The sequence below is a fragment of the Hypomesus nipponensis genome, chromosome 13 (assembly GCF_054491055.1).
Source record: "Hypomesus nipponensis isolate SF chromosome 13, ASM5449105v1, whole genome shotgun sequence".
Lineage (NCBI taxonomy): Eukaryota > Metazoa > Chordata > Actinopteri > Osmeriformes > Osmeridae > Hypomesus > Hypomesus nipponensis.
In genome coordinates this window covers 13,162,754-13,189,800 of record NC_140373.1, presented here as the reverse complement: position 1 = coordinate 13,189,800, position 27,047 = coordinate 13,162,754, and the positions used below count along the sequence as shown (strand labels likewise).

Here is a 27,047-nt window from a genome sequence, read left to right as displayed (position 1 = left end):
AGGCGTGAGAGTGATGCTTGCTGTGTGAGATAAGTGTTGTTTGTGAATATTCAAGAAGAATGATATCATAGTACGAGAATACAGAACACGTATACTAGACCATCTACTGAATCAGTGCTAATGCCATGCAAATTTAAGTATTGAAAGATTGTTGCTGCTTTTGTGAGAAAATCTATGGTACAAAGACTGCTGCTTTTGTACATTTCTGTTGTGTTTTTGTGGGAATAAAAGTGTCTTATAAAAGACAGCAGAGTCAATCCATTTTTGATAAGCAACATGATTACACAGTATTATATTGCCATCTCGATATGAAACAGTTGTGTCATGTTGAGTACGATATATTAGAGCACATTCGATCTGTTTGACAAGAGTAAACTTTATCCAGACAAAAATGTTGTATTGCATAAATAACACTTGCAGAATGACAGGTTGAATATACCTGGGAGGAGACAGGAGACAATAAGAGTGAAAAACTGTATAAAATGTTTATTAGTTTCAACCCCAAAATGTTAAATAGAGAAAACATTTTTATTCACCTGCATATTAAAAATAATTTAAATATATTACAAATCTTGTTCTATATGCAATCAGTATCCTATTGTACGTAAGACAGAGATGCAAATATACACTGTAAATCATATCACAGAGTCATGTATGCTTTCCGTAAGAGTTGCATTCACTCCATTCAGGTAATGAACTAGGTAAGTAGCACTCAAGTATTTAACATTTTTTGCTAATTGTATTTGACACAGGTCCAGTAGATGAAAAATAAGCAACATACAGATTGTTATTGTGGGCTTTATGGTGCCTTAAAAAATTATATATCACTGATGTGTTGTCTGACAATTGGTCTACATTGTGAAGCACAAAATCGGTTCTAGCACCCATTTTACATTAAATAGAATTAATTATTATTTAATTTAAGTATTTTCTGGATGTATAATTAAATATGATTGTACATAATTTAAAAGGATTTCAACTTATTAGAAAATGTTGTTTGTTTAAATATTTCAACTATCTGAGTGTGAAATAAAGTAAGATATTAATTGTGAACTAGAAATGTAGTGTCTGCTACGGTAGTTTGCCAGATTGTGCACAGTTCCAAATGCACAATCACTCAATGTGCTGTATGTGAGTATCACCTAATGTACTGTATGTGAGTGCCTAAAAGCTCATAGCACATCGTTTCATCTCTCCATTTCAATCACATGGTGATTTTGTAAATAGTCAATTTGTCCAAGCCCAAGTACTTAAGTGTACTGTGCCAAGTTTGAAATGGCAAAAGCTTATAGACTGATAGAGGCTTAGTGCTTCATGTGGTTCTAGTTGTAAACATCTGGCTTAGAAACTCCTTGCAGTGTATGTAAACTGTGTAGTTTTCCTCTCCAGTATCTGCAGTCAGCAGTGATGGGCCCAGGTATGAAGGATCAACTATCCCACTATGTTAAAATTGGGGTTAAGTTTGTTTAGCTTTGCACTTTTAATACATGCAGCTCTATTTCCACTATGGCTTAAGAATTATTGGGAGGGGATGCTTCGTGCGTGTGTGCGGTGTGTGCTGTGTCTGTCTGTGTGCGAGTGTGTGCACATTTCCACATGTGTGTGTTTATGAGTGCAGACTGTATGAGTGAGTTTAAGTGCCAAAGAGCTGTTGCAGGGCGTTTCAAAGGGAGATGTCAGAGGACACGTGGAGCTGTTGTCCTGGCTTCCACTTAGCACTGCGTCGACCCCCGTCCGTCCGTCTGTAGGGCTGGTTTCTCAGGTCTGTGGGGAGGAAGGAGGCACAACAACACAACAAATGATCTGAAACCGAACATTTTCTAGGCTCATATCAACACTCCCATTAAATAAGAGGCTATACCTTATTATTTGTGCAGATTTTAGTTTTATCGGTATGCAAAAGTGTTATGCGTCCTAGTACTGTACCCACCTAGCTATCCATCCTCATTTATAATACGCACGGACTGACAGAAACAGAAGACTTGCCACAGAAGACCAGAGAAACGGACAGAGGGACCTACACATTGTCAAAGGAACTATGAAGGACTGTCGTCACTGAAGCCAGAGTCGCAGAAGAGGCGCGAGGAGCGCTTGCCAGAGCGGGCCGTGAAGGGCACAGCCTTTAAAGCTGAGAACCCCAGAGAGAAGAAGAAAGACAGAGGGAGAAAAAGAAAGAGGGAATGAGAGCCGTGGGAGAAAAAACATGAAGAAATGAGAAGAGAAGGACATGCAGTAGTCACAAGTGACATACAGAAGAGAGGGCATCATTTCAGAGGGGAGGGAATGACAAGGCAAAGTGTGAAAAAAGGATGTAAAAAGAAAATGCGAATGAAATGTTTGAGGATGACAACATGAAATAGAGAGGAAGGAAGGATTATCATTTGAAAGATTTCAGGAATAAGAAGAGATGAATCACAGACTTTGCATAAAGTGAGGGGTTATTATCGACATAAACACATTCAGAATAACGTGCATTAGTTATCTGCCCTTCCACTGCATATGGTATATAATTATAATATTGTATCATCACTCATACTGCCATAAAGTTACATTACAAGAAAACTACAGTATATGAGGAAAGACATTCAGTAAAAATTGAATTGTTCATCTTTAACAGCACTGTATTTGTCCCAATAATGATTACCTTTCTCCTAGTCTAACCTTTGACCCCTTTTGTCACCATGCCCACCTGTGATAATGTCCTCAATGGCACCATCCTTGCCCTCGCGGACAAGTGGGGTCACCTGCCTCTTCTTCAACTCTGCTATCAGGTCCATTTGAGGCATCTTGGGCCTCATAGGAACCTACATGTCAAAAGCCACAAGGCATGATCATCAGAACATGTTCTTTAGGTTTTTCCCACTGGTTTCATTGTGTCAGACGGAATCAATTGAGCGCAGAAAACACGTGGATTGATTCCAAATTGCGTTTTGTATCAGGTCAGACATTTTTGGGGTGCATTTCAATCAACATTCAATCTTTCAAATTCTAATAGTTTTGCAAAAAGAAAATATATTTAAGAAATGCATCTAGACATTGTTTTGTAGAAAATGACTTTACCACAGAACAAATGTTTGAACAGCAATCCTTCCGCTCTCTGAAGGTGAAGCATTTGGTTCTACACACCTTGGGGGCCATTGGATCAGGGCCAGGAGGAGCGGATGACACTCTGCCATTTCCATCATTGTTCAGAACATCCTTCTTGTTCCTCTGCTCATTGTCCTGCTCAGCTTGCTGTAAATTGATTAATTGTTATCACATGAACTGACAATCAATCAACTGACCCACCAAATGATGATTATTATTAATGACCAAATCTATACACTAGTCAATTAAACAATGACAGTGTTTGGGGTGTCTAACCTTGTAAGCTTTAATGAACCGCACAAATGCAGGGAAGAACATGGAGGGTGGAGTGGTTTGGGGATTCTCTCCAAAGTACTCCACTGCTGAGTCATACACATCCTGGATGGAAAATGGTCACATGTTCACTAAATATCTAACTACCTAAAAAATACAAATACATTCTTGCAAAATGAACATTTGTTAAATTGTACGTTTTTGTCAACCAATCTATCAATCTTTTTGTTGATGCTATTTTCGCAAACTTGTTCATCCTCTTCAACTAAATGTTTCTGTGAAAATATGTTTTGTGTTTTGAAAATAAGCAGAAGGAGGATTGACCTGGGCGGTCTTGCCATCTGTTACTATAGAGTCCAGCAAGTCATTGTTGCGGTTGAGGAACTCTTGAAGCACAGGGTTGTCTCCTTCTATGGTAAACTCTGCTCGGGTCACTTCCATGCCCTTTTTCAAGGCTCGGACATCTTGCAGAATGCTGTCTAAAGACACTGTTGGCGAGATAACAGAAATCAGTTTATTTCTTCTGACAATAAAACAATATAATGAACATAATACTTAAGTATGTCCTTAAAGTCTGGATAAGAGCATCTGCTAAATCACTACATGTACATGTAAAGTGACAATCATAAGTAATTACAGAAAAGTTATAAAAATGGCACACAATTTTGTCAACATCGCATAAAGAGTGGGTTACTAATGTGAAGTAAATAAGTGCAAACCCCAGACACAATTCCCACTCCTTGTCTGCTCTACAGATACGTGTTCACCATCAGTACAGTACATACCTAGAGCAGCCTTCTCCATGAAGGGCAGCTCAGTGTGGAAGGACCTGAGCTCCGGGTATTTCTTGTGAATGACACTGACAATAAAGTGCAGTAGTGTCTGTTTGCGGTCTGTAGACTTAGTGTCCAAAAGCTATTGGGAAGAATAAGGTAAAGGGAAACAAAATAAATGACATGGTTTATTCCATACATACTGATAGTGTACAGACAGGCTATGGCACTTTCTCCAACTGTTTTTTACAATATATCTTGTAGACTATCATTTTCTATATAATGTCAAGCTGAGTTATTCTATCTCTTATGACGAAAAGCCTTGTGGGCTCTCACACAAGGTATAGTTTTACAAATTAATAGTTTTATTAAATTAACAATTAGTGTACTGCTGGAATTGATTGGTGTAGAGAGGCATCCCTCCTGGGTCATACAGTCCAGTCTGGTCAGTGACTGACAGAAAATGAATATGTCACAATTCATTGTGTCTCATTCTCCCGCTAAGGTGATGTGAAATTCAAGTAATTACTGAAGTAGAGATAACAAATTGCTGAGTGCTGGTGACACAGTTAACTCCCCAGGACCTGGGTTGGGCGGTAGTTTAGGAGTTGGCATGGAAGATAGGAAATTTGGGGAGTGGAATTTTACGTTTGAAATTGGTCAATTTAGAGCAAATACTGTTACTTTAAAATACACTAAAGCATTTAAAGTTCCATAACATTCAGTGTTTTTGCAGTGTTTATACAGCATTATCAGTAACACCTCTACAGGCTTTATTACTCTTCCTTCTTGACAGATTTTGCTCCAGTAAATTCAGGTGCTGTGTCCCTGATATTACAATAAGTTAAATTTCTGATGCATTTTGTATTTCATATTTGTCCTGATCAATTCTAATCATTACCACAGTTTAAAAGCACTAATATGGTATGTATGAAAAGATTCAAATGTTTTAGATGCCCCTTTACCAAGTCCAAACTCTGTAGCCGAAAACCATAGGCTGCCCCTCTTTTACTGCTGTTCATGTAGTTTCCGAACGCTAATATGATCTAGGAGGAAGACAAGACCTTAAAATTATAATCACACTGAAGTTTTATTGTTTAAAGATCTGGACTACAGTCAATACATTCTGGAAAGCAAGGAGTCTCCTACCTCGAGAATCTTCTTCAACTTGTTTGATGACTTCAATGACATTGAAGCAGCAATAATAGAATTTAGTTGCTGCAGAGACATGGGAATAACTAAGTTTATGAGAAAGCTGAACAAAAGCACTTGAAAGGGAAACTCAAATCATTCTAAGCATTCTGGGCAGGAGTCAACAAGAAAATAAACTTGATGCATGTTTGAATACAAGTCAATTCACCCTGGTAGTACCGTTTAATGCGTCCCACGCCATTAACATTCTCAACGGACACTCACCGGCTGTAGAAGCTGGATGCTCTCAGGGAAGTTTCCCATGAAGGTGAGAGTGCTGATGCGTTGGCCCAGACGTGGAATCTTTCCAAAGCGCACCATGAACCGGTCCTCCTCAGACAGCTCGTCCAGGGACCTGCCTTCACGCTCGTAGTTCTGGATGAGCTTGAGGTCGTACTCCGAGGGGATGAAACGCTCCAGCAGCTCAAGGAAGTCCAGGCTGAGAGCTTCCTGGTTATAGCTGTTGATGTATGACGTGAATAGATACTATAGGTAGATACTAGACTATATATATACTGTAGATATGATAGTGAAGAGTTGCTGAATTACTATAGACTTTTCCATTTTGCAGAGTTACAGCTAGGTGTTGTAACATGCAAATTCTGAAAAACAGACCATCTTCCTTGCACCATTACTGCTGTGTTTAAGTCCAATTCAAAGGTTCTAACGTACTGTATGGGGTAACACTACAAAACATAGCAACATTTGCAGTGCACCTACTGTAAAATACAAAGTACACAATTTAGTCATACAGCATGAAGGTTACTGAAATGCATAGCATAGAGAAGAACGATTGTGTACCTCTCTATGGCGATACAAATGTCAGGGGAAGCCAGGCCTCCCTTGCGTAAAGTGATGGCCAGGTTTTTGGCCCGGTTGGCCTCCAGTAGGGACACTTTGCTGGGGGTCTTTTGGGCCGCCTTCATTTTCAGGGTCCCCACGTCTGCGGGGGCAGTCTGGGCCTTGGTCTTAAACTGCTCCTCAAAAGCATCCATGTTTATCTCCTAGAAGAAATGGACACACCTGCTGTCATATTTTGGTTCAAAGCAAATTGTTACAGCTTTGAGATAAACGTATAGTACACCGCAATCCGAATGAATGAGAAATATGGGTTCAACTGACATTGACGTACATTAAGCAGACTTTTTTTTCCCAAATGCAAAGATGCAAATGCAAAATGTCGGAGAGACATGAGATGAAGTAGAAGTTACAGCAATGTCCAGCTGCTGGTCTCACCACTAACACTTTCTCATCATCCAGCTCGTTGAAGATGGTTCCCACCACCTGGTTGGGTTTGAGGGCCTGCCAGTTGAGCAGAGGCATACGGTACTTGGTCTGAATGGGCTTCTTGTGCCTGACACCTACAGGATCAAGGGAGAAATGCAACAACATTCATCCATTCATTCTATGAGTTCTGACCTAAATGGACGATTGGCATCTTTAAAGGTTTGTGTACTGCACACGATGCTACACTATGCTGTCGCTACTTTCGGTAAGTGAACTCACCTAAGTGTACGTCCGACGCGTCTCCAAGCTGCAAGGGTGTCCCACCCCCTGGGGGAGGAGGGGGGGGCGGAGGAGCAGTTCCTGGGATCAGTGGTGGAGGGGTAGGTGGAGCCGTCAAACTTGGAAGCGGAGGTGCTGGAGGAGGAGCTGGAGTCTGTCCCGTGATGGCTGGTAAGGGCGGCGCAGGTGGAGGAGGTGGGACTGTGGAGGGGGGAGGGGCCAAGGCACCATCCACTGTGCTTTCTTTGATACCTGTTGAGGAAGCAAAACTGGCATGTCATTTGCCATACTCTCTTCTAGTCGTCAACTTTTCATAATTTAAGAGCAGAAACCATGGTGTAGAGTTGGTGTGAGTCCATCTCTGGAGAAGATTTTCACAGTTGTATGCCATTATATTTATGCATTTTGTGTTTCAATCCTCATTGATTATGATCGATATTACTATGAATAATTTGATATAATATCACAAAGTTAATACAAATAATGGATGTGGATTGTATCTAACCTGTCTGTGAGGCGAGTGCTAGGACAGGGACCACGATTAGCTCCAGGTCCCCTGAAGAGCTGCGCTCCATTCGGATAATTCCTTGATCCACCAGTCCCTGAACTTTAGCCTCTAGCTCCGACAACGCCTGGGCTGAACGATCCCGATCCCTCTCTCTCTCCCTCTCTCTCTCCCTCTCTCGCTCAATCTCACTTTCTCGCTCCCGCTGTTGTAGCATAGTCACCTGGGAGCAGGATTCTCGTAGACTCTCCTTTTAAGGTTGGAAGTTTTACATTAAATTTTAGATTGCACAGAATTCAATTATATAGAGATTATATAGATGTCTCGATAATGTATATTTCTGCCCTTAGAGACACCCAGATGAGTAACTAGATTACTTGAGACAATAGTTTATAAATAGACACGCTAGTTATAAAACAAAGAATGAAGACTGTGTTTGTTCATTATACCTTAAGGAGTTCCACTTCTTTGGTGGTCTGGATTAGCTGTTTTTCCAGCTCAGACACTTTCTCCATGGCTTCCCTCTCACTTTCTTGTAGTCTATTGCTTATCTGTGATACACACGCGCACCAAAGAAGATTGATTTTGGTCAATAAGTTGTTCCAGTGCAATGTACTAAAAGTGTAGTGCACAGTGTGTGTGCAGTACTGTAAAGGGTAGAGGGTTTTATTCACTACTTACCTGTACATTGTGCTCTTGCAGCTCCTCCATGTGTTCCAGAAGGGCATTTTTGGTTTCTGCATCCTCCAGCAGTGCCCCAACATCAAACACATTGTCCAGATAAGCCTGTATCTGCACCAGCAGTCTGTCACTCTCTGTGAACTTTAAACTCTAAACAGGGAGAATTAAACACATAAAGAAATGAGAAGTGTACATGGTTATATGGAAGTCTATTTACTGTATAATGATCATATTAATGATATCTGTTAATTGTATCTGTTTGGTGGGTATAAGAAGTAAATAGCATATCGCATAGATTATAAAACAGTAGGCCTACATATTATGTATGTACATTCCCAGTACTGTCATACAGCACAGTATGGTCAGGCAATTAAGAATCTGGGGCCAAATGTATAAAACTCTTTGTTTGTATTTTTGCCATTTTTGTTTGTCTTTACATTTACTTGTGATGTCTGTTTGTCTGCCACTCTGGGCAATATCGGCCTCACTGAAACAAGTAAATTATCATTATTCATGCCTGCACTTTCTTTGCCTTTCGGCCACATATGTCATTGACTCACAACATTTGCGTATGGTGTCCAAACTCTTGCAAAGCACCGATTCTTGCACTTTGTTGTTTTTTTATACATATCTGTCGAAACACCCGTTGCATGTTTCGGTGGCTATTGAATACCTACACGCCTGTATACATGTCACCCCAGAACTTTAAACTACGCTGGGCACAAGTGAGTAGAGATGTGGATAACATGTCACTCACCTCCAGATAGTCATCCAAGCCATGGTGAGTGAACTCATATTGTAGGTGCACTCTGAAGTTCATGTTCTCCACTGAGTGGACAACGATGTTGATGAACTGCATGCATGCCACCTGGGGGTAAAAGATAACTGGTTACTTCTGTACTGTGACAGATCTTCATTCAACATCCGTGCTGCTTAAATATATTGCTTGTATTTGTAGTAGACTGCTGTTTGACAATCCTAAGTTTCCCTCACAGATTTTCCCTACGCTTGGTTGTTGAGGCTCCACTTAACACAAGGACTTGTTGAGTTAATGTAGCCACTGTAATTGGCGACATAAGCTATTGCACACCCACTGGGAAGAACACGCACTTCAACAAAATCTCCCTAGTGCCTTGTATAATAAAATGGAATGACTGAGAAATTGAACTTACCATGAAGTCAATGTTGCTGTCCTCATTGCAAAAATACTCCATGAGTTTCTCAAAGCGACTCTTCTCTCCACACACCTACAGTTATGCAAACAAAAACTGGTCATTTGGATTTTTTGAGTTTAAAGATCTAAAGGTTGTGACAAAGTGTAAGTTATGTTTGGCCCCTTCCAGTCTTAAAATATACTTGCAAACAAAGTATTCTATTCCATATTCAATTTTAGTATTTTCTATCATGTACTGCATGATGTGAAAATGTAAAAATACTTTATGCAATAATATTACTGACAAGCAGCACCAGAAGTATACACAGGGTGGCAGTGTGTACTTATGTTGGCAGTGTGTATGAAGCTTATGTTCCCCCAATTCCTTAGTCTTTATTTTTCAATCATTCCCATCCCCACTCTTTTCTTATCATTTTCCACTCTCTCTTTCTCTTTGTCTCTCTCTTTCTCTCTCACACACACAGAGACACAGACGTACACACATTGTATCATCCTGTGTGACTTTCAAAATGTAGATTATGCTCTCTGGCCCAAAGTACACATGTATTATTCATATTATTATTATTATTTGATTAAGTCTATAGAAGGATTATTAGTCAAAATCACCCACTGCTGGTGTGCTGCAATGTGCGTGCAAGTGTATGTATGTTGAACCTCAGCATACAGTATATGTAATCTCATTACAGCCTGGCCTATTGGCAGGTAGCAAGATGAATTGGCCGGACTGTGACTAAGGATGTTATATTGCTGGATTGGATCCAGAGTATCAGATTATAGTTCATGGACGAACTATTGGTGAACGGTGCATGCTCAAATGAAAAGATTCATGACTTAATTCAACCTTCTCAGTTCTTCAATGTACTGAAACAGACATTTTTACGACTTCACCATGTTGTATAAAGAGATCAAAGGTATTTTGTACGAGATAGAAGGTAATACATCCCGTGTCTTGGCAATATGTGTTCAGGACTATTTATCGTAAATAAATTAATTGTGTCTGCTTTCCTTGACATCTTTTCTTGACGTAGTTCATGCAGTATGCATTTGCTGCCATCTGCAAATATATGTGATGCATTCTAAGGAGTAAACACCCCTCCCCTCCTCCTGCCCACTCATGTCCCCTAAATTATGTAGGGCCTTATCCTGCCGGCCTTCCGTACCCAAACAATGCACACGTTCTGCCACTGTGGGACATCTGAGGCAGTCCTGGCACAGTGCCCACGCGCCTCTACACTACTCTTCTCCTCCACTCCTCCACCATGAGCTCTTATCCTTCTATCTCTTCCCACTGTGTTCTGCCCACACAAACGCACCTTCCCTGGGCTTTACCCAAAACAAATGCCTCTCACTTTGGCACTCATGATGGCAGCTCAGTAAAAGATACCTTGTGATTGGTGTAGGATTGGCATTGCCTGGCCTGTGGGTTCTACCGTCTGGCCAGTTCTGGACAAAATGTATCATGCATCCAGCTTTCATAATTGCTATAAATACTACATTGAAGACATTGCAAAAAATAGTTCTGCAACATTAGGGGTTTTTGTGCACGTGATCACCATCAAGCCTAAAAGGTCATCTGAACAAACTGTTTAATTTTGAATTAAAGTTCAATGAAGTTGGATATGTGCTCTGTACTATACTGACTATACTTTGTCAAGAAGTCAGAGAAATGTTATCAACATAATTATTTGTATTTTATGTTTGTCACCATTTAAAGGCTTTAGAACACAGGAAAGGCAAGTTTTTAGAAAGAGTGTACCATTCGTGCCTTGAATGTGAGTTGCTTATTATTCATTACTTTTATCCAGTTGATAGTATTTTGAAAGAAAGAGGTGAAATCTGTAATGCCCAATAACTCTAAATATTTCAAAACATTCTGTGCATTGTTTAGTGGATCCCTATTAGTTGGTGTCAAATGACAGACCATTGAAGACTAACAACAATGGACATTGATACAGTTCTATGAGCTTTGGTATTTTCTATAAAATATGGTGCTTCATGTTTTTTTGCAAGTCCAAAATGTGGTGAGATTCCAATGTGTAGTTAAAACTTAAAAGTTAAAAGTATGTTTAACCATAAAGTACATACATATTTGATTGGGTACCATCACTTATTTAAATACATAATTATGTGTTCAGTACTCTGATTCAGTCTAATTTCCAAAACCTCTAGTTAATATAAAGGGGCCACTAATTTGGAATGTAAAAAATATTTTTGAATAAAATAAACATACAAAACCTTCCTGTTGTAGCTTATCAGTGTTAACAATTACTAAACAGAGTCATGTTGCTGGGGGCCAGATACTGTACTTTCCAGTGTGCTTTGAGTTTTAAATTGGCTATGCAAATCAAATGTGTGCCAATCGTTAGCAAAAGTGACAGCCTGAAAGCAATTGTGTCAAGATATTCTGCTTGTGTAATTACCCTTTCCCCAAACTATTTGTATGGAAACATGAATGGAAAAAATGCATCGCTATATTCCACTAGATTCAACAAATACAAGCAGTTTTACCCAACATTCTTGGGATAGATCTTGGTTCCAGTTCACCCCTAGATCCAAGAACTGCCCTAAGATCAGGGCTGGCAGTCAAACTGGTCTACCAGGTGTAGAGCTGTTCAACCAGCCCTGCTAGGCCATAGCTTGGTTTTTCTGACCTTGAACTATCACTAATAATACCTAAGTCAATACCATTTTGTCTAGCTATTTGAAAGCTCCAGTTTCTATATCTGCTGGCAGCAGTTGCTGCCTCACAGATACTGTTGTGTGGTTAGAGGACCACAGAAAGATTAATCTGTCACACAGCCCCTAAAAGTATTCTGAAAATGTGTGCCCCCCCATGATATTCTGTCTGCCCCCGGAACAACTGACCTCGCCAGCTGCCAGTGGGTTAGTGACTCAGGGGGTACCCCCGATACCTTCCCCCAAGATGTGATAAGATAAGTTATGGCAGTCTAAAGAACCCCCATGCATCTCAACCAAATTCGGACAGGATGTGCATGGAGAGATATTCTGTCTGTCAGGCAATTCAATTGGAACTCAATTCGGGAAGGGAGATTATACTCAAATTAAGATATTTATGAAAAAATATTGTTAATACCGCTATTTCTGTTTGAATTCTAAAGTGTTCATAGATTTAGGTTCTATAATACCAACACTTTAATGTATTTTTTTGCATTTTGAAAGTTCATGTTAATTGTGAATCGCTATTGTGACTTAGTTTGAGGAGGAAAGTAATAAAGCAGTTCACTATTCAGTATTCATGCATCATGTGACATGGGAGATAGGAATGATATCTGACAGAAGGATTAAGGGGGTTTGATCAGTTAAAAGTCCTTGCTGGGACCTCTCTGACCTCTTTGAAGTTGTCGAAGGCAGAAAGGATGATGTCATGGCCACCCCTCACCAGACAAACAGCAGCCAGCAGCTCTAATACTAAGGCCTTGGTTCTGTAGAGACAAAATAGATCCTTTTCAGTCCAATAACACTTTGAATAGTGTACATCAGTATCCATCACAACCATTCACGAGACACATCATTTTCACCAGTATTACGGTATTTTCTGTTTCTGTTGTTTTCACTCTCAAATCCAAACATACATTATTCATACCTCTCATTTCATATCACTAGTTCATCTCATCCAAGGACATGTCTTCATTACAGTAAGATGTACACTTGACTCCCCCCTGACTGTGCAGACACAGGCCTCACCCATTAAACTTCCATCCCCTTAACTGTTTCATCCTCATCCTCCTCATCCTCACCTGGGATTCCTGTTGTTGAGACTGAGCGTGATCTCGTTCACACAGCACGGATGGGTCATCACCAGGTTAAAGCCAGACTAAAAAACACAGCCACAGATCATGATTAAATTAGCTTTTAAATGTGCATCAACTACAACAGCCTATCCCCAATGACTGACAATAACACAGTTCTCTAAGATGCTTAATTCAGTAATGCTAAAATAAAGCGTTGCAGTTTTTCAGAAACCATGATCCAATATGATCCCTCTATTTCCTGGTGTATCTAGTCTTATGATCATTGTGTAACATATGTGCCAGAATTCATAGTTGTGAAATTTAAACTGCTGGCTGATGAAGTTTATCTATAAAAGAAGACCCATACCTGGTAGTTCATGATGGCACGTAAACACATGATGCAGAGGTGAACATCATCCTTCTGACTGACGATACGTGAATTCCTCAATGCTTTCCTGTTGTGGAGAGAGTTGAATCTGCCAGGCGAAAGATGTTGCTGTTATTACCTTGTCAACATCAGTGCATAGCACCATAGTGTAACTTCATATTGTAGTTATAACGCTTGTTTGTGAAAGCCCCTTAAACATTGCAATGATATGAACTGTTCAATTACTGGGGAATTAAAATATATGGTATTTTACAACATATCTTGCAATGTTATGTTCAGTAGATCTGTGAGAAACCAATAGATATACATTATTCTGATGATAGAAAATTACAACATTAGATCATACACATTTTAAACGATAAATGGACACAATAAATTGATATCTGAGAAACAAAGATGGGCTAAAGAAAAGTGACAGAAAATATACAAATCCACTTCCAAGCCTGAAGTTGAGCTATGGTTGTACACCCCCTGCTGAAAAGCATCAATGACACCACTCCCAAAAAGGACTTCACTCAGGTGTCTGATGACTAGTTGGAATGTCAGCTGGTTTGAGTTCCAGTCCGACATTTTTCCCATTCAAGTTTACACCTTCCTTTCAAACACATACACATGTAGATCACATTGCTGATAAATAGACATGCTTCTAAGAACCCTCAACACAAGAATGTGGCTCATCCGGATTGAGTAGATTAGAGGTGTCTTCAGGTGTGTGGACCTGCTTATGTGTTCACAGTTTGTAGGAAATAAATCTCAGCTTCCCTCTTCAAAGATACCACATAGTATAGTCTTACTTTCCAGTTTTACTTGTTTTTTTGTCTCTATGTTGTTTGTATAAAAGGACCACAGCGTGGAGCTGTCTTCAACTCATAGTATTGTATGAGTAGATAATCTACCAAAGATCCAATTAGCTTGACCGCTCATGAATGGTTCCAAAAATCAGACCCACATCTTTTTGCCACATGGTGTTTTTATCAGCCGGTGTGTTTATCAGTCTGTCTCCTGTGCATTGATCCGATAAAATGGTGACGTCAACCACACGCACACCCACATACAGGGGATAAATCTACATCCACATCAACTCCCATTGGGAATCAACAGGGGACACAGCTGTGTGTGTGTGTGTGTGTGTGTTTGTGTGTGTGTACGTGTGTGAATGTGTGTGTATACCAGTACAGCAGCAACATAGTAAGATAGAGGATGGTTATTGGGGTTTTCAGTGGACAGTTGTGAAGCCCTGTGTTACTTTGACTTGAGAGAGAAAGACTATAGAACACAGACAACGGAGGAGCCGCTCACCACTACCATACCTTTCACCAGTGTTCCATCCTCCAGTGACACTCACCTGGTGGTAAAAGGTCGACCAGTCTTGGAGGCACCGTGGGTGGGTGAGTTACTGGCACTTCTGCTCAGATCCTCCACAGACTTATCCAGCGGTTTGCCTTTGTCTGTAGGCAACGTGCCATTGTCCAGGCTCTCCATGTCGTACCTAAGCGGTACAGTGCAGTTTAATTTACTGTCACATGATGTGTAAGGCACCTTGTTTATAGAAGGGAAGAGAAGATGAATAGTGTTGAACTGTGCATACTGTGAAGACCTGGCACTCACATGACAGCACACTGGGCGAAAGACAGATAGTCTACAAGAACATCCAAACCACAGTTCTCCTCATTGAGGAACTCCTGAGCCCAGCTGGCAGAAGAAGAGAAAGATGAGCCCAAAAAAACGTTACAATGTACATCGGCAGCTAACTGGGTAAAGTCTAAAACTGCATTTTAATAGCATGCACAAATTACGCAAAGGCTTTCATTCCCGTAATTGATCTGACCTGTTTGTTTAAAAATGTGTATCGATAAACCACATTAACATAATACAAAAACAACAAGACTAAGAACACATTACAACTCACAACTTTTCCAAAAACTGAAAGGAGATTACAGTTTTGCTCGACTAAAGATGCATGACATGTAACACTAAAACCACAACCTGCAAGTGTTTCCGCAATTTTTTTGTTAGATGTAGGTGTTTCCATGTGTGCATTAAAGTGCCGTCAGTTTTTTATCATATCTACAGGACTGCTGATTCATGCAGAAAACTGATAATTTCTTTCATGCAGCACAACCAAGGTAATAATGGTGAGTTGGTCTAACCCGATATGGTTGGTCCTCAGGGATATCTCCAGCTCTCTCAGAACCTGGGTGGACTCCTGGACACGCCGTTTGAACTAAGTGAACATGCAAGATCATTGTCAGTAAAAGCTTTAATTAGGTGGAATATGTGAAAGGTAGATTTTCTTTTTATACATTGAAATGAGCAATTTATATTATAACTTATATTGACAGATAATGAAGATTATTACATGTCAGTGACTGATTATTATATTTGCCCCCAAGAAACCCTATTTTGCCTCACAAACCTTATTTACTGTAGAAACACGTACATTTTGCTCTTAACTATGAATTTATCTGGCCACGCCTATTGTCAGTGAGCATTGGGAGAGCCCTGTGCAATGCAGGGAAGTGTTACTGTAGGAATGCAGTTGTGACCGTTTTTTTTGTATTTACTATGTTTCAACAGTAGGTGTAGGAGATACATTGTGTGAAACAGACAAAAAACTGACAAAGAATGCCAGTAAGTAGGGAGCTTGGGGAAGTGGTGGATGCAATCACAGAGCATGGATTGTAATCTGTGTTATAAAATACAAGTTAGTTGCTCAAATGTCTAGCACTCGATAATGTTCGATAATATGTGTTGGTGTATTGTACCTTTCGACTGACACCTCCCTGGTCAAGATAACTTTTGAGTTTCAGCAGGTAGGCAGACGGAGGATTCTTCACTTGGAACCGTTCCTGTAGGAAAGAAACCCACACGCCGACCCACACAGAACCACACATTTAAACACATGCACATACCTACACTAATTACTGTATGCTTGATGGCATGAATGTACTGTAGATGAGTGGGGGAGGGGGGGACTGATTACACAGCATCTTTAATGCAAATATGCAAATATGACTTATCCTAACGAGCTTGTTATGTATAGGGTAATGACGTCTGCATGCATTGGACCTTGCAGTATTTGGCTCAAATGTATGTCATTCAATCAATATGTGCTTTTGCCCTTTAAACCTTTTCAACCTGCATACCTTCTCATCCTGTTTTCCATTGATAATCCTACTCTATGAATCCCAAATAAGTCTTAACATATTGATCCTGGTGTGTAAGATTTGGTAACATTTCAGTGGCAACCTCTAAATAATCCGCACAAACGGATCACAGATTTTACACAGTGTCGTGTGTGCCACATTACGGCATGCCAAAGGACAACCTCCAGCTCTCGGACACAGTGGGGATTCTGGGAAAGTCTGTGACAGGTGTCCTCTGAGTCTGTCCTCACCAAGCCACAGGAAGTTGTGTTGGCCCTTGTCACTGTTGCCACAGCAACATTTAATATTGATGAGGTTCTCAGCAGGGTGTAACTTGTCAGTCATTGTGTTAGTGTACTGTATCAGTAGGACAGTGTTCTACCTACCAACAAAATAAGAATTCACTGTGAAACATGAACTTGACCCACACAGTAGTGGTCTTAAGTACTGATATACATATGGAAAATCTCTTGTTTCACAGAATCTTTGACTGTATTGACAATTGACAATAATCCAAACATGGAAACTGAACACAGAGGGGTCTAATGTTGGTAGAAATTGCTTTAAGTGTAACTAAAGTAACAAGTTATTTCAACTATAGCCTAAAAAAGTGGGGATGTCAATGAACATTAATTTATGGGGTTAAGGAAATGCTTTGACACCGCTAATAATGTTGATAATGCTTTGGGAAGTGGGACGTGCACACATACATGCCCTCCATTTTGGCCGCCAAATCTATTCTAATACGTTGTACTGTTCAATGGTGCAATTCTACCAGAATCTATGCAGAATTGCTGTTGCACCTTGTACAAGTGCAATTACCCATTATATACAAATAATTTAGTAATCCATGATTCAAATGAAATGTGAAGAATCATTTATTGATTGGTAAATCTCAAATCCCTCCAACATTTTGTATTACATCACCTGTGTTGGTCACGTTGACCTTGGGGTGTTACCAGCTAGCACATTTCAGAGCTGGCCAGTTTGTGTTCCCCACTGTCACTTCTCTGTCACTTTTTGTCACTTCTCTGTCACTCTCTGTCACTTCTCTGTCACTCACTTATTATCTGGTATTCCCTCTGCATCTAGTACTTCAGATGTGGGTGTTCAGGTATTTTTGAACGACTTTCAGACCCACCTGATCACAAACCAGCTCCCATTTCTTGTCATTGTCATATTGACAAAGCAGCTTCACTTTGTCGGGAGGCAGATTCATCGTGTTCTACAGAGAAAAGGAAGAAAAGGGAGGAATAAAGAGACAGGGGAAGGGAGGAAAGACACAGAGAATGAGGGGGAGATGTTTGGTATCTCAGGACAATAACATGTTAACCATGCATTTGGTGATAAGGAATCTGAATTAGGTTGTTTGAAAATATAATCTTTGCACAGGATACGAGAAACATTTTAATAATTGAATGACTTAAAAGGGAATCACATCAGTGACTGAATAGACACAACAGGATCAGACATAACATTTAGTGAAAAAGATAATAATAATGTTCACAAATATTTTTTAGACTTTCGTTACCATGAACTTCAAGTCTGCAAATCACTTGACCAGAAACATTTTCGAGTTACAAACAAGCATATAGTTTCCCTCAATGGCCCCCTCATTGCAGGACGCAGTGACTAGCCTCTCAATAATGCAGTAGACTGCCAATGATTTCAATGCATGTCACTCATGGAGGCCACTGCTGACTCCAATCAGCATATGACTCAGCTTGTCAACTACCACAAGCAATTCCTGTTGACAAAGGCCTGGTAATGTTACTATAGGTCTGTTGCTACAACATGGGACACTGTTTGTTGCCAAAGCAACATGTGAGACCAATGAGAGTATGCAATCAATTGTATTTATTGTTTATTGTTTTGTTTTTTACAAGTTTCCAAAACTTTCCAAAACTTTTAAAGGGATTCAGAAAACCAGTTATACTGTGCCTGGTTCCAATTTTGTATTCCAAATTTAGCCTTCCTGTAATTGCTTTTTTATTTATTTATTATAAATGAACATAAACACTATGTTTGCAGCAAATGGCTTTTGACACAGTGTAAAGTGATATGGTGTGGAATGCTGTTTCACAGCCTCAACATAACAACAACAACAACAATATAGGACCTTATGTTTAATCCTGCAAGTGGTCATGCCAGGTGAAAATCCTTTCATTTTCACAAATAAGCTATTGTTTTTAGCTGTTAAGTACTGTAATGTAGGTTTGTCCTTCAGAATTTTAAGCCCAAACTATATGTAAACAGCAAACTTGTTCTCAATTGTACAATTGCAGAATTGACACACCTGAGGCCACCACATGCTAGGCTCAGCTAACCAGCACAAACTGTATGCTAGTTAGCTGAGCCTAGCATGTAGTCTGAGTTACAGTATGGTCCATTTCAAATGCCCTGCAGTGACGATGCCACCAAAATGGACCATGATGTAAGTCAGACAGACAAACAGACAGAAACACAAAATAAACACATCCTGAATGTAGAAGTGGTGACACAGCCAACTAAGCTCACACAAACACCCTCACACACCCACACACAGACATAATTCCCAAGGCTCCATGCTCATTAATACACCCACAGTGCCCTATATTATAACAATCAAGCCTCCGGCATCAGATACCCATTCTGTCCAAACTTAAATGCCTCCCTCAACACACATTCCCACACACTCATACACACACACCAGCTGCACTAATTATAGACCTGGAGTATATGGTCCTGTCACCCTGTGAAACTGGGCTAGGCAACAGGAGACTACCACTCAAGGACAACACTGTGCAATATCTCCAAAGTGCCTTACACACTCTCTCCCCTCCTCGCTAAAACTTACCCCTTTTACCTTTTGTTCCTCCACCTCAGCCCAGCACCCCTCCTGCTGTTGAGTTATTGTCAATTTGTACAAAGTTCCTCAAAGACACATAGTGTTACTTCACAAGGTCACTGAGAGTTGCTGAGTCAAATCTTCATTTGCCTTAAAAAGCATTCTCCAATGCTTAGGTCTGCTTCTTGTTTTTCTTCAGATACATGCAACCTTCAAGGTGGAAATAGTTGCAACAGTTCCAGGAAGGATTCTTGGAGGTTTGAAGATGTTTATTTCATGTCCATGACTTTCACAGAGTTAACTGAAGATTTGTTTAATGTTTTATTTAATGTTATGGTGGAACAATCCTTGAAGAAGGCTGATGTGACTTATCATGTGTTTAAGTTCATTTTGAACATAGACAATTGTTTTGCCATAACTTAGTTGGTACACTGCTGTGAACTGACAATTCACATCCTAAAATTTCTGAGTTAGTTTATTGCCTTTGTTGTGTCACTGCAGGTATAAACACATGTTTTTATTGCATTTCAAAAATGAAAACCATGTCTGTGGTAGTTATGACACCATAAAACTAACAACCTATCTGCAGTTATGTCATAGAACGTTAATGTCCCATGATGACTGCCAACTGTCATTCTGCAGGGAAAACCAATTTGTTTTTTTGTTCTACTACTTTTACACTTTCTACTTTAGAATATGACCAATTCAACTGTAACTTTTATCACCATATTCCTAATTTTCTTTGTGTTGTTGTTTGTGTCACATAAAAACGGGGGCTCTACTGATACTGTACCAAAACCTAAATCAATCTGAACTTCCAACATTCTGTTAAATCAGGCATAATGAATGATGGGGGATCAATAAACTGGAATTACAGTAGGCTGGGTTGACTGAGGAGGCCATACAGAGGCTAAGCCTAGTTTTGCCAGGATAGGTTACGTAATAGAATAATAGAATGGAATCCATGTACATCATATTGTACAGCAGCCTGGAGGAACATCCAGGCAATGATGACAATGACAAGGATGATGTCACATAGACAACAGGCAAATATCCATGTGTTGCTCTTGAGAGAGAAGGAAACCAGAGTGAGGCAATCTTTTTGCATTACAGTGATTGGGCTTCTCGCATGACCAGACACCTGTCTTTTTAAGAGTTCTATAAGCTTTACTCCCAGGCATTCCTAACAGGAATAGAGCACCAATCCTAATTAGATCCTTTTGATTAAAAACACACATGCCAACATGCACACCAGAATACATGCATATGCATGCTTGCAAGCAAAAACACAAACACACACATATACACAAGCGTGCAAACAAAACAATTTGTTTGTGTGACCCTGTCTTTGGGATATTCATAATCACTTTCTGCTTCTCAGGCCAAACAGAGTTATCCCATACATTGTTGTCTCAATGATTATTTTATCTGTGTTCATTGAGGCAATGTTTAGAAGAGGGTTGTTTGGGCTTATCAGGGTCTTTTCTACATTTGTCAAGCAGTGGCAGTTTGGAAGTTACTGACAAGGGGAACCATGTGAAGTCTAAATTTCCCCGAATGAGGATAAGGGAAGATACAAGGGGGTCAAGAAAAAGACAAGTAGAGGGACATTATGAAAAACATATTAAAGTTAATAACAAACTTCTTCAAGCTTTCACAACTTTGACGCTGGAGATGGTAATTGCCATCATATTATATTCAACTGAAAGTCTCGGCTTAAATACATTATTTGTACATACAGCAGAAGAATAAATAGTTTGTGGTTGAAATAATGGTGCTAGGCTAGTTTTGAAATAAGACCCACAAGGGTTACAAGACACAAACCTTCATCCCCTCCACCATCCCTAACCACAATGGGTCATGAAAGGAATGAAAAAACAGGGAATTAATGAAGACAGAGGTAAGGAAAAAACACACAAAGACTAGTTAGCTAGCCTACATGCTAATTTACTAAAATTAATGTCAAATATTTGCAGAATGTCATTCATTTTGTCTTGAAACTTGAAACTCATGACCTGCAGTAACAACATTTGCATGGGAGGGATTGAGTTTATTTAGTCATTTTGGTTAGCAATGTCATTGTTGTTGTTCTTGTCTCCAGTTGCCTAACAACCAAACAATTGAAAACTTTTGTGACATACAAAGGTTGTCTAACACTTTTCCACTATACTGTTGAGCCACCTCAAGCTTTTTCGTAGTCCATGCATCATTTGTCTCCAATTTCACAACCAGTCATAGGTAAAAAAGCTCTCAAATAACCAGGTAACAATGTAATAGACTTAGACATTAGCACATAGGTCAAATTGTCTTTATATACTGTACACAAATTCACGATGCCTTGGAAATATGCAAATGATGAACAGGCATATGCAAAGTAGTTGGGTGAGATGCTAATTGTAAATTTGAATAGGGAGAATCTGTTGAGTAAAGCAGAAACTTCCCCTTTTATTGTTTTTGTATGGGAATCTCACACAGTGTGATATAGTTTTGCATATTTGGTTTTGTTACCTTTTGAAACCATATGTTCGCAATAATTAAGAAAGTTATTGAGAAATGAACTGAGAAGTTAATGATTTGATGTGACTCTTGTCACAATACACCACACACCAGCAAATGTGTAAAAAAAACTTGAGAAAAGGGCAGTGGGTTAGGACTATTGTGTATGGATATTTTTTCCTGGAGGGTAGTTTGATTTGAGCCACCAAGGTTGATGATATCTGTAGACATGCTAGCGCTCGTATGCTAGTGCTCGTATAAAGGTCAGGTAATCCCTATTGTTTTAGGATCAGTTCACACTTGTGTGGTTATAGGGAGGGTTTGAGGATTACTAGTAACCCACTAGTAACAAAAAGGGTTGGGAGATTTTACCATTATAATAACTTTTTATACAAACTTAACACTTGACCTGCCTTATGGAACAGTATTTGCCTTTATTTAAAACATACAAACTAATTCAGTCAATCAACAAATGTAACTGCATTACTGATTTTAGGTTTGATGACTCTTCTGATGATACCCGCAATTGTCTTTTTCTTTTTGTCATTTTCTTCATGCTAGTGGTCTGGACACACACACACTCATCCTTACACATGTACACAGATAGTTGACATCTGACACAATATCCCGTACGGATTCCAATTTGTTAGTGCTGACTCAGCCTCTGTTGGTTACAGACGGGAACCATGATAGTTTTATAGCTGCATTTTATGTCTTCATCTGTACAGGGTAGCCTGCATACCAACTAGCCTACTCTGTATGCAGTTTTCGTACTGTCAGCCTTTTGGCACATTTTAGATTTGCTATGCTTACTCAGCAGATGTAGATAAAGAGTGGGTGGCACAAGGAGTGGGTGCAGGGGTTGGGGCAGGGAGGGTGTGTGTTAAGGAACTCTATCTCCAGTGCAAATGTGAAGTAGCAAATAATTTACTGTTTTGAACACAGGGACAATGCAGACGTGTCATAGGTTGATATGTGGATTCATCGGCTTGTCAGATGATATTCAACCTACAATGAAGGCAAAAACTCTGTCATAGTAGCTTCTGCCTACATCATGTTTGTGAGAGATGATTTGGTGCCATCAATTCCAAATCGTTTCGTCACACTGTGGATCACCCATTCTTGAGAATTGGGACATATCAGGTCCTACCAAAATAACGTAAAATTATTGTGAAAGACCTGGCGAATCTCGCCATACTGTACATAGTCCCCTTCTGTCTGAGGCAATATGCATTCGATCAATGCTGTCAACGTCATGTAATAACTGTATAAACAATATTTGATGATATTTGATACATGAAAATGCCTTCCCCATCTCTACATCGGGCAACTTCCAACTCTGAATTTAGGTTGTCTTTAATCTCTGCATAGTTAGCCTACTCAAATCTACCCACATACAACCCCACATTTTGAACTCTTGGACAACTGATTGGCTATAGGCACAAGCCACTTTTCACCCACATTGTGGATCCGTTCTCACCGACTTCAGATTTAATTGTGGGAGCAAGATACCAAATTATTGTAATTCTGTGAGCGTTACATCGATGCCTTAGCTTGTACCCCAGAGCCTTAGCTGGTACCATGGTGCCTTTGCAGGTCCTAGCTGGCACCCCTTGTCAACCTCAAGCCGTTTTTTCCTGCCTGTAAATTATGTCATTTCATTAGACATCTATGCTGCATAATGCTCACTGTATATCACTGAGCTTCTCAATCATGCAACAATGCCTCTACACCCCATGCTATAGATTCTCAACATCATTTACACCTTAGCTGGTTAATATTTTGAATGCAAAGTACATAAAGGCAGCATTTGCAAAGGATGGCATTTATTTACTGATTACACAAGCACCGGTGTGTCATAATTTTCTTTCAAGTTCAACATGTATTTTGTTAAGGGCTAAAGAGGTGTATTACAGTAAGGCTGTACAAATGCTTTAAGTCTTGATTTGATCACCCTGTGCTTAGAGCAACGACTGAATCATCCCTTTTAAAGAGGCAGGGTTTGTATTTGAAGGAGGTTACCATGTATCACATGGTTTATACTAAACCTACACAGGTCATTACTGCCTGCTGACTACAAAATACCCATATAGCACTCAAATACTGTTATTGTGTTTCACTAAAAGTTTGAATTGATAAAAGCTCTAATCTTTGCTGTCACAAAAACAATGTGAAACATACTTTTGCAAAGTATACGCTGGACAAAACAAGGTTACATGCAAAGTGTTTTAAAGTATGTCTCTGATATTTAAAATCTCCTCCGCTTAGCTCCAGAGGGTAAACCTATGCAAATACATGCAAATTATAAATCAAATAACTTTAAACAGGTGAGGAAAAAGTGATGATTGAAAATCTGCAGAACAGTCCCCCGATTTTTGAGTCCCTAGGCCAAAGGACTGGTCTATTCCATGTGCAATTTATGTACATTTACACCATTCCAAATAAAAAACAAACATAATTTGTATTTTTTCTTAAACTAAAACTATTTTTGGTTGTAAAACCAGAAATTGAATGCCATTACTGTTCTTGTCAGATGTTGGAACCATCTTGGCTGTGCGCACATGAGAGACTCAAGCGATATCTCAGAGATTACAGAATGTAGTTAATGATATATAAAGTAACTTCAATGGTAGTGAAACAAGTCAAGGTCAACAAGATATGTTGCTCAATTGGATATCTCTGTCAAAACAAAGCATGAGTTTTCGCTACTTCTAATGACATGCCTACCACCAACCAATGCCAGCTGGGATGTTATGAGCAGGCAGAAGGAAAGGAGTATACTTGTATATCCAGTTATAATTAGTTAGGGTATGCCAAATATGTCTTTGACCGATTGTGAAATTGCAATTCATTTATATAGCGCCTTTCAAGAGAGCCAAGGATGCTTCACAAGGCAACAAAGCAGAGCAGGGCATATTAGTAGCAGGGATTGAAGGGGATGGATTGAACTGATTAGAGACAACAGGCCTTGGTGAAGATATCAATGATTAGAAGTTTAGAGCTAACATTTAGGAATGAATCAAGAATCATGCATTATTTGCCACAGTCATTCACTCTTTTCAATGTATTAGTATTGGATTTAAAGTGATATGCAATTTGTGATCAACAGGAGCTATAGGATTTATAAGATTTATTTAGAAATTAAGATAACAATATTGGATTTAGGTTAAACTGATGTAAAAACCATGAATTATGAACCTGTACTTGTTGCAAAAAATATATATATTGTTGATGAGGTGTGATGGTAGTTTACTACAGTGGGCCTTTAATCACATAGCATATACTGTGTTTTTTATCCTTTTCCAACTGACCATACAAAGAAACTAATGCCTCAGTAATCCAGAGAATAAAAGAGTTCTTCTGTGTCACTCAGTCACATTATGTACCCTGCTCAAAGATAAGCCTGGCCTGGTGATGGGCACATTTTCAACATATTTAACATTCTTTGTTTCTTTGTGTTGTTTTGTTTGTTGTGTGTGTAAAATTGCATTAGTCTCCTCACTTGCTCTAGTCATGTCTGTGTGAGAGTACTTTTACCGTCTGCATGTCAGTGTTTTAGGTGTGAATGTGCATGGGTTTGCGTGTGTGTGCTGTATGTGTATGAGTGACTGCCGGTAAGCTTGACTGATCGTGTGTCTTTTTCATCTGTGTGGGTGTGAATATATAAAGGATACATGTCTATGTATCCCGCATACAGACGTGGACAGTGTACACTCACCAGCACTGCATTGAAGCGCTCCTCTAACTCCTCCTCAGCTGGTATGGGGAGCTTGGGACTTGCTGACTGCTTCTGGGGGGCCACCATTACTGGGAGTGCCGACACTGACTTCCCCTCTTTCCCCAACTGCATGTCCATACTCCCAGCGGCATTACCCATGATTGTCTCTAACACTAGCTTACCGGTCCCAACACTCCACAGCTACCTCTCCACAGACACAGAAAGGACTCCCAAAGACTAGGTCCAGCTCAGCTTCACTGTACAGGACTGCATTAAAATCCAATTCATAGGTTGGCAAGATGATACAGATCCATCTATTAGTTGTGCGACGAGGCTCGTTGTGGCATTGACCTTAAGTTTTTCCATGAGCCCAGGCTGATAGAAGGCAGAATGACAGGTGTTATTTACTCCTTTTCGTCATTTACCCTCTTCTCTGGCATAGGTGAAAAGAGGAATCCCTGACAGAGAGTAGGAGAAAGACAGACAGAGAGAGAGAGAGAGAGAAGTGAACTCAAAACAGAAAGGAAAGTAAAGAGAAATTAAAGTTTGATTTTGACACTTTAACCGCAGCAAGTAACAAAGCCACCCAATGCAGAAATGAAATAAAATCCCCAAAACGATAAAGAGCTTCAGTGTCTCTCTTGCACAAAAGAGCAAACACTAATATGCCAAGGGCAGTTCTTTTCCAAATAGGCAGATGTTGCTGATAATGAAAATTAGTAGCGCTTGCAGGTAGTCTGTAGAGTCTTCAAACTGGGGTCCATGTGTGATGTTGAGGTTGGCAGGTTTGTTGGCAGCCATATCAAAAGTGAGGGATTGGAGCGAAGGCAAAAGGAGGTAGAGGTTCACCACCAACTACTCTAGCTATCCAGGACAGCAGCAGCATGCAGTTCTCCTAGCAAGAGAGAAAGGGAGACCTGAGAGAGGTAGCTTCCTGGTCCTAGTGCCTTCATTAAAGCTCTCAAAAGTAGTTTGCGGTGCAGAGGACAACACAATTGTCCTATATCAAAATATATTATTCTGAGTTTGTAATTGACCACATTAAAATTCATGCATTTACCAAGTCCTCTTTTCACACCAATTTGGGCACTAGCAGTACATTAAATGTTACCAAAATATTACAGTCCTTGCTTCTGAGTATCCTATTAAAACTAATGTGTGACCTGTTTTTGCACACATTAACTAATATGAAATTTGGCTACTTTGGGGTTATGTTGATGCCTACCTTGCCGGAGGAAGAAAACAACCTTAACTTTGAATAGTTTTTGAACAAGACCAAAGCCTTATCCAAACCAGCTTATTACATCACTGAAAATCTTATAATGCCTCACGTCTGTACAAAACAAGCTTGTAACTGTGAACTAATGCTGCACACCACATGCTGCAAAAACATGATCAAGAATTTAATCAGAGTCATAAGTGGCACAGGTCTGACTTAACTAAGCATTGCTCGGAGCTGGCCAAAGGCTAAGCTAATGAGATAACTACCTTGGACTACAGTGAACAAGTGAGTGGTGTGTTACTGAAAGG

At 39.7% G+C, this 27,047-nt stretch overlaps 1 protein-coding gene across 1 annotated transcript; it reads right to left on the bottom strand.

Moving 5' to 3' along the window:
* Window positions 1-479: 479 nt before the first annotated feature.
* Window positions 480-26,359, bottom strand: fmnl1b (formin-like 1b). Its single transcript, XM_084670683.1, has 26 exons — window positions 25,518-26,359; window positions 17,618-17,701; window positions 16,096-16,179; window positions 15,481-15,554; window positions 14,939-15,022; window positions 14,676-14,819; window positions 13,310-13,418; window positions 12,949-13,025; window positions 12,540-12,633; window positions 9,189-9,263; window positions 8,774-8,884; window positions 8,017-8,166; window positions 7,785-7,886; window positions 7,336-7,585; window positions 6,831-7,082; window positions 6,561-6,685; window positions 6,126-6,328; window positions 5,550-5,784; window positions 5,283-5,351; window positions 5,099-5,179; window positions 4,146-4,275; window positions 3,685-3,848; window positions 3,364-3,465; window positions 3,127-3,234; window positions 2,690-2,804; window positions 480-1,764 (listed from the first exon to the last, which is right to left on the bottom strand). The coding sequence occupies exons 1-26, from the start codon at window positions 25,674-25,676 to the stop codon at window positions 1,664-1,666; spliced, it is 3,282 nt and encodes a 1,093-aa protein (XP_084526809.1). The 5' UTR covers window positions 25,677-26,359; the 3' UTR covers window positions 480-1,663.
* Between the last annotated feature and the right edge of the window lie 688 nt (window positions 26,360-27,047).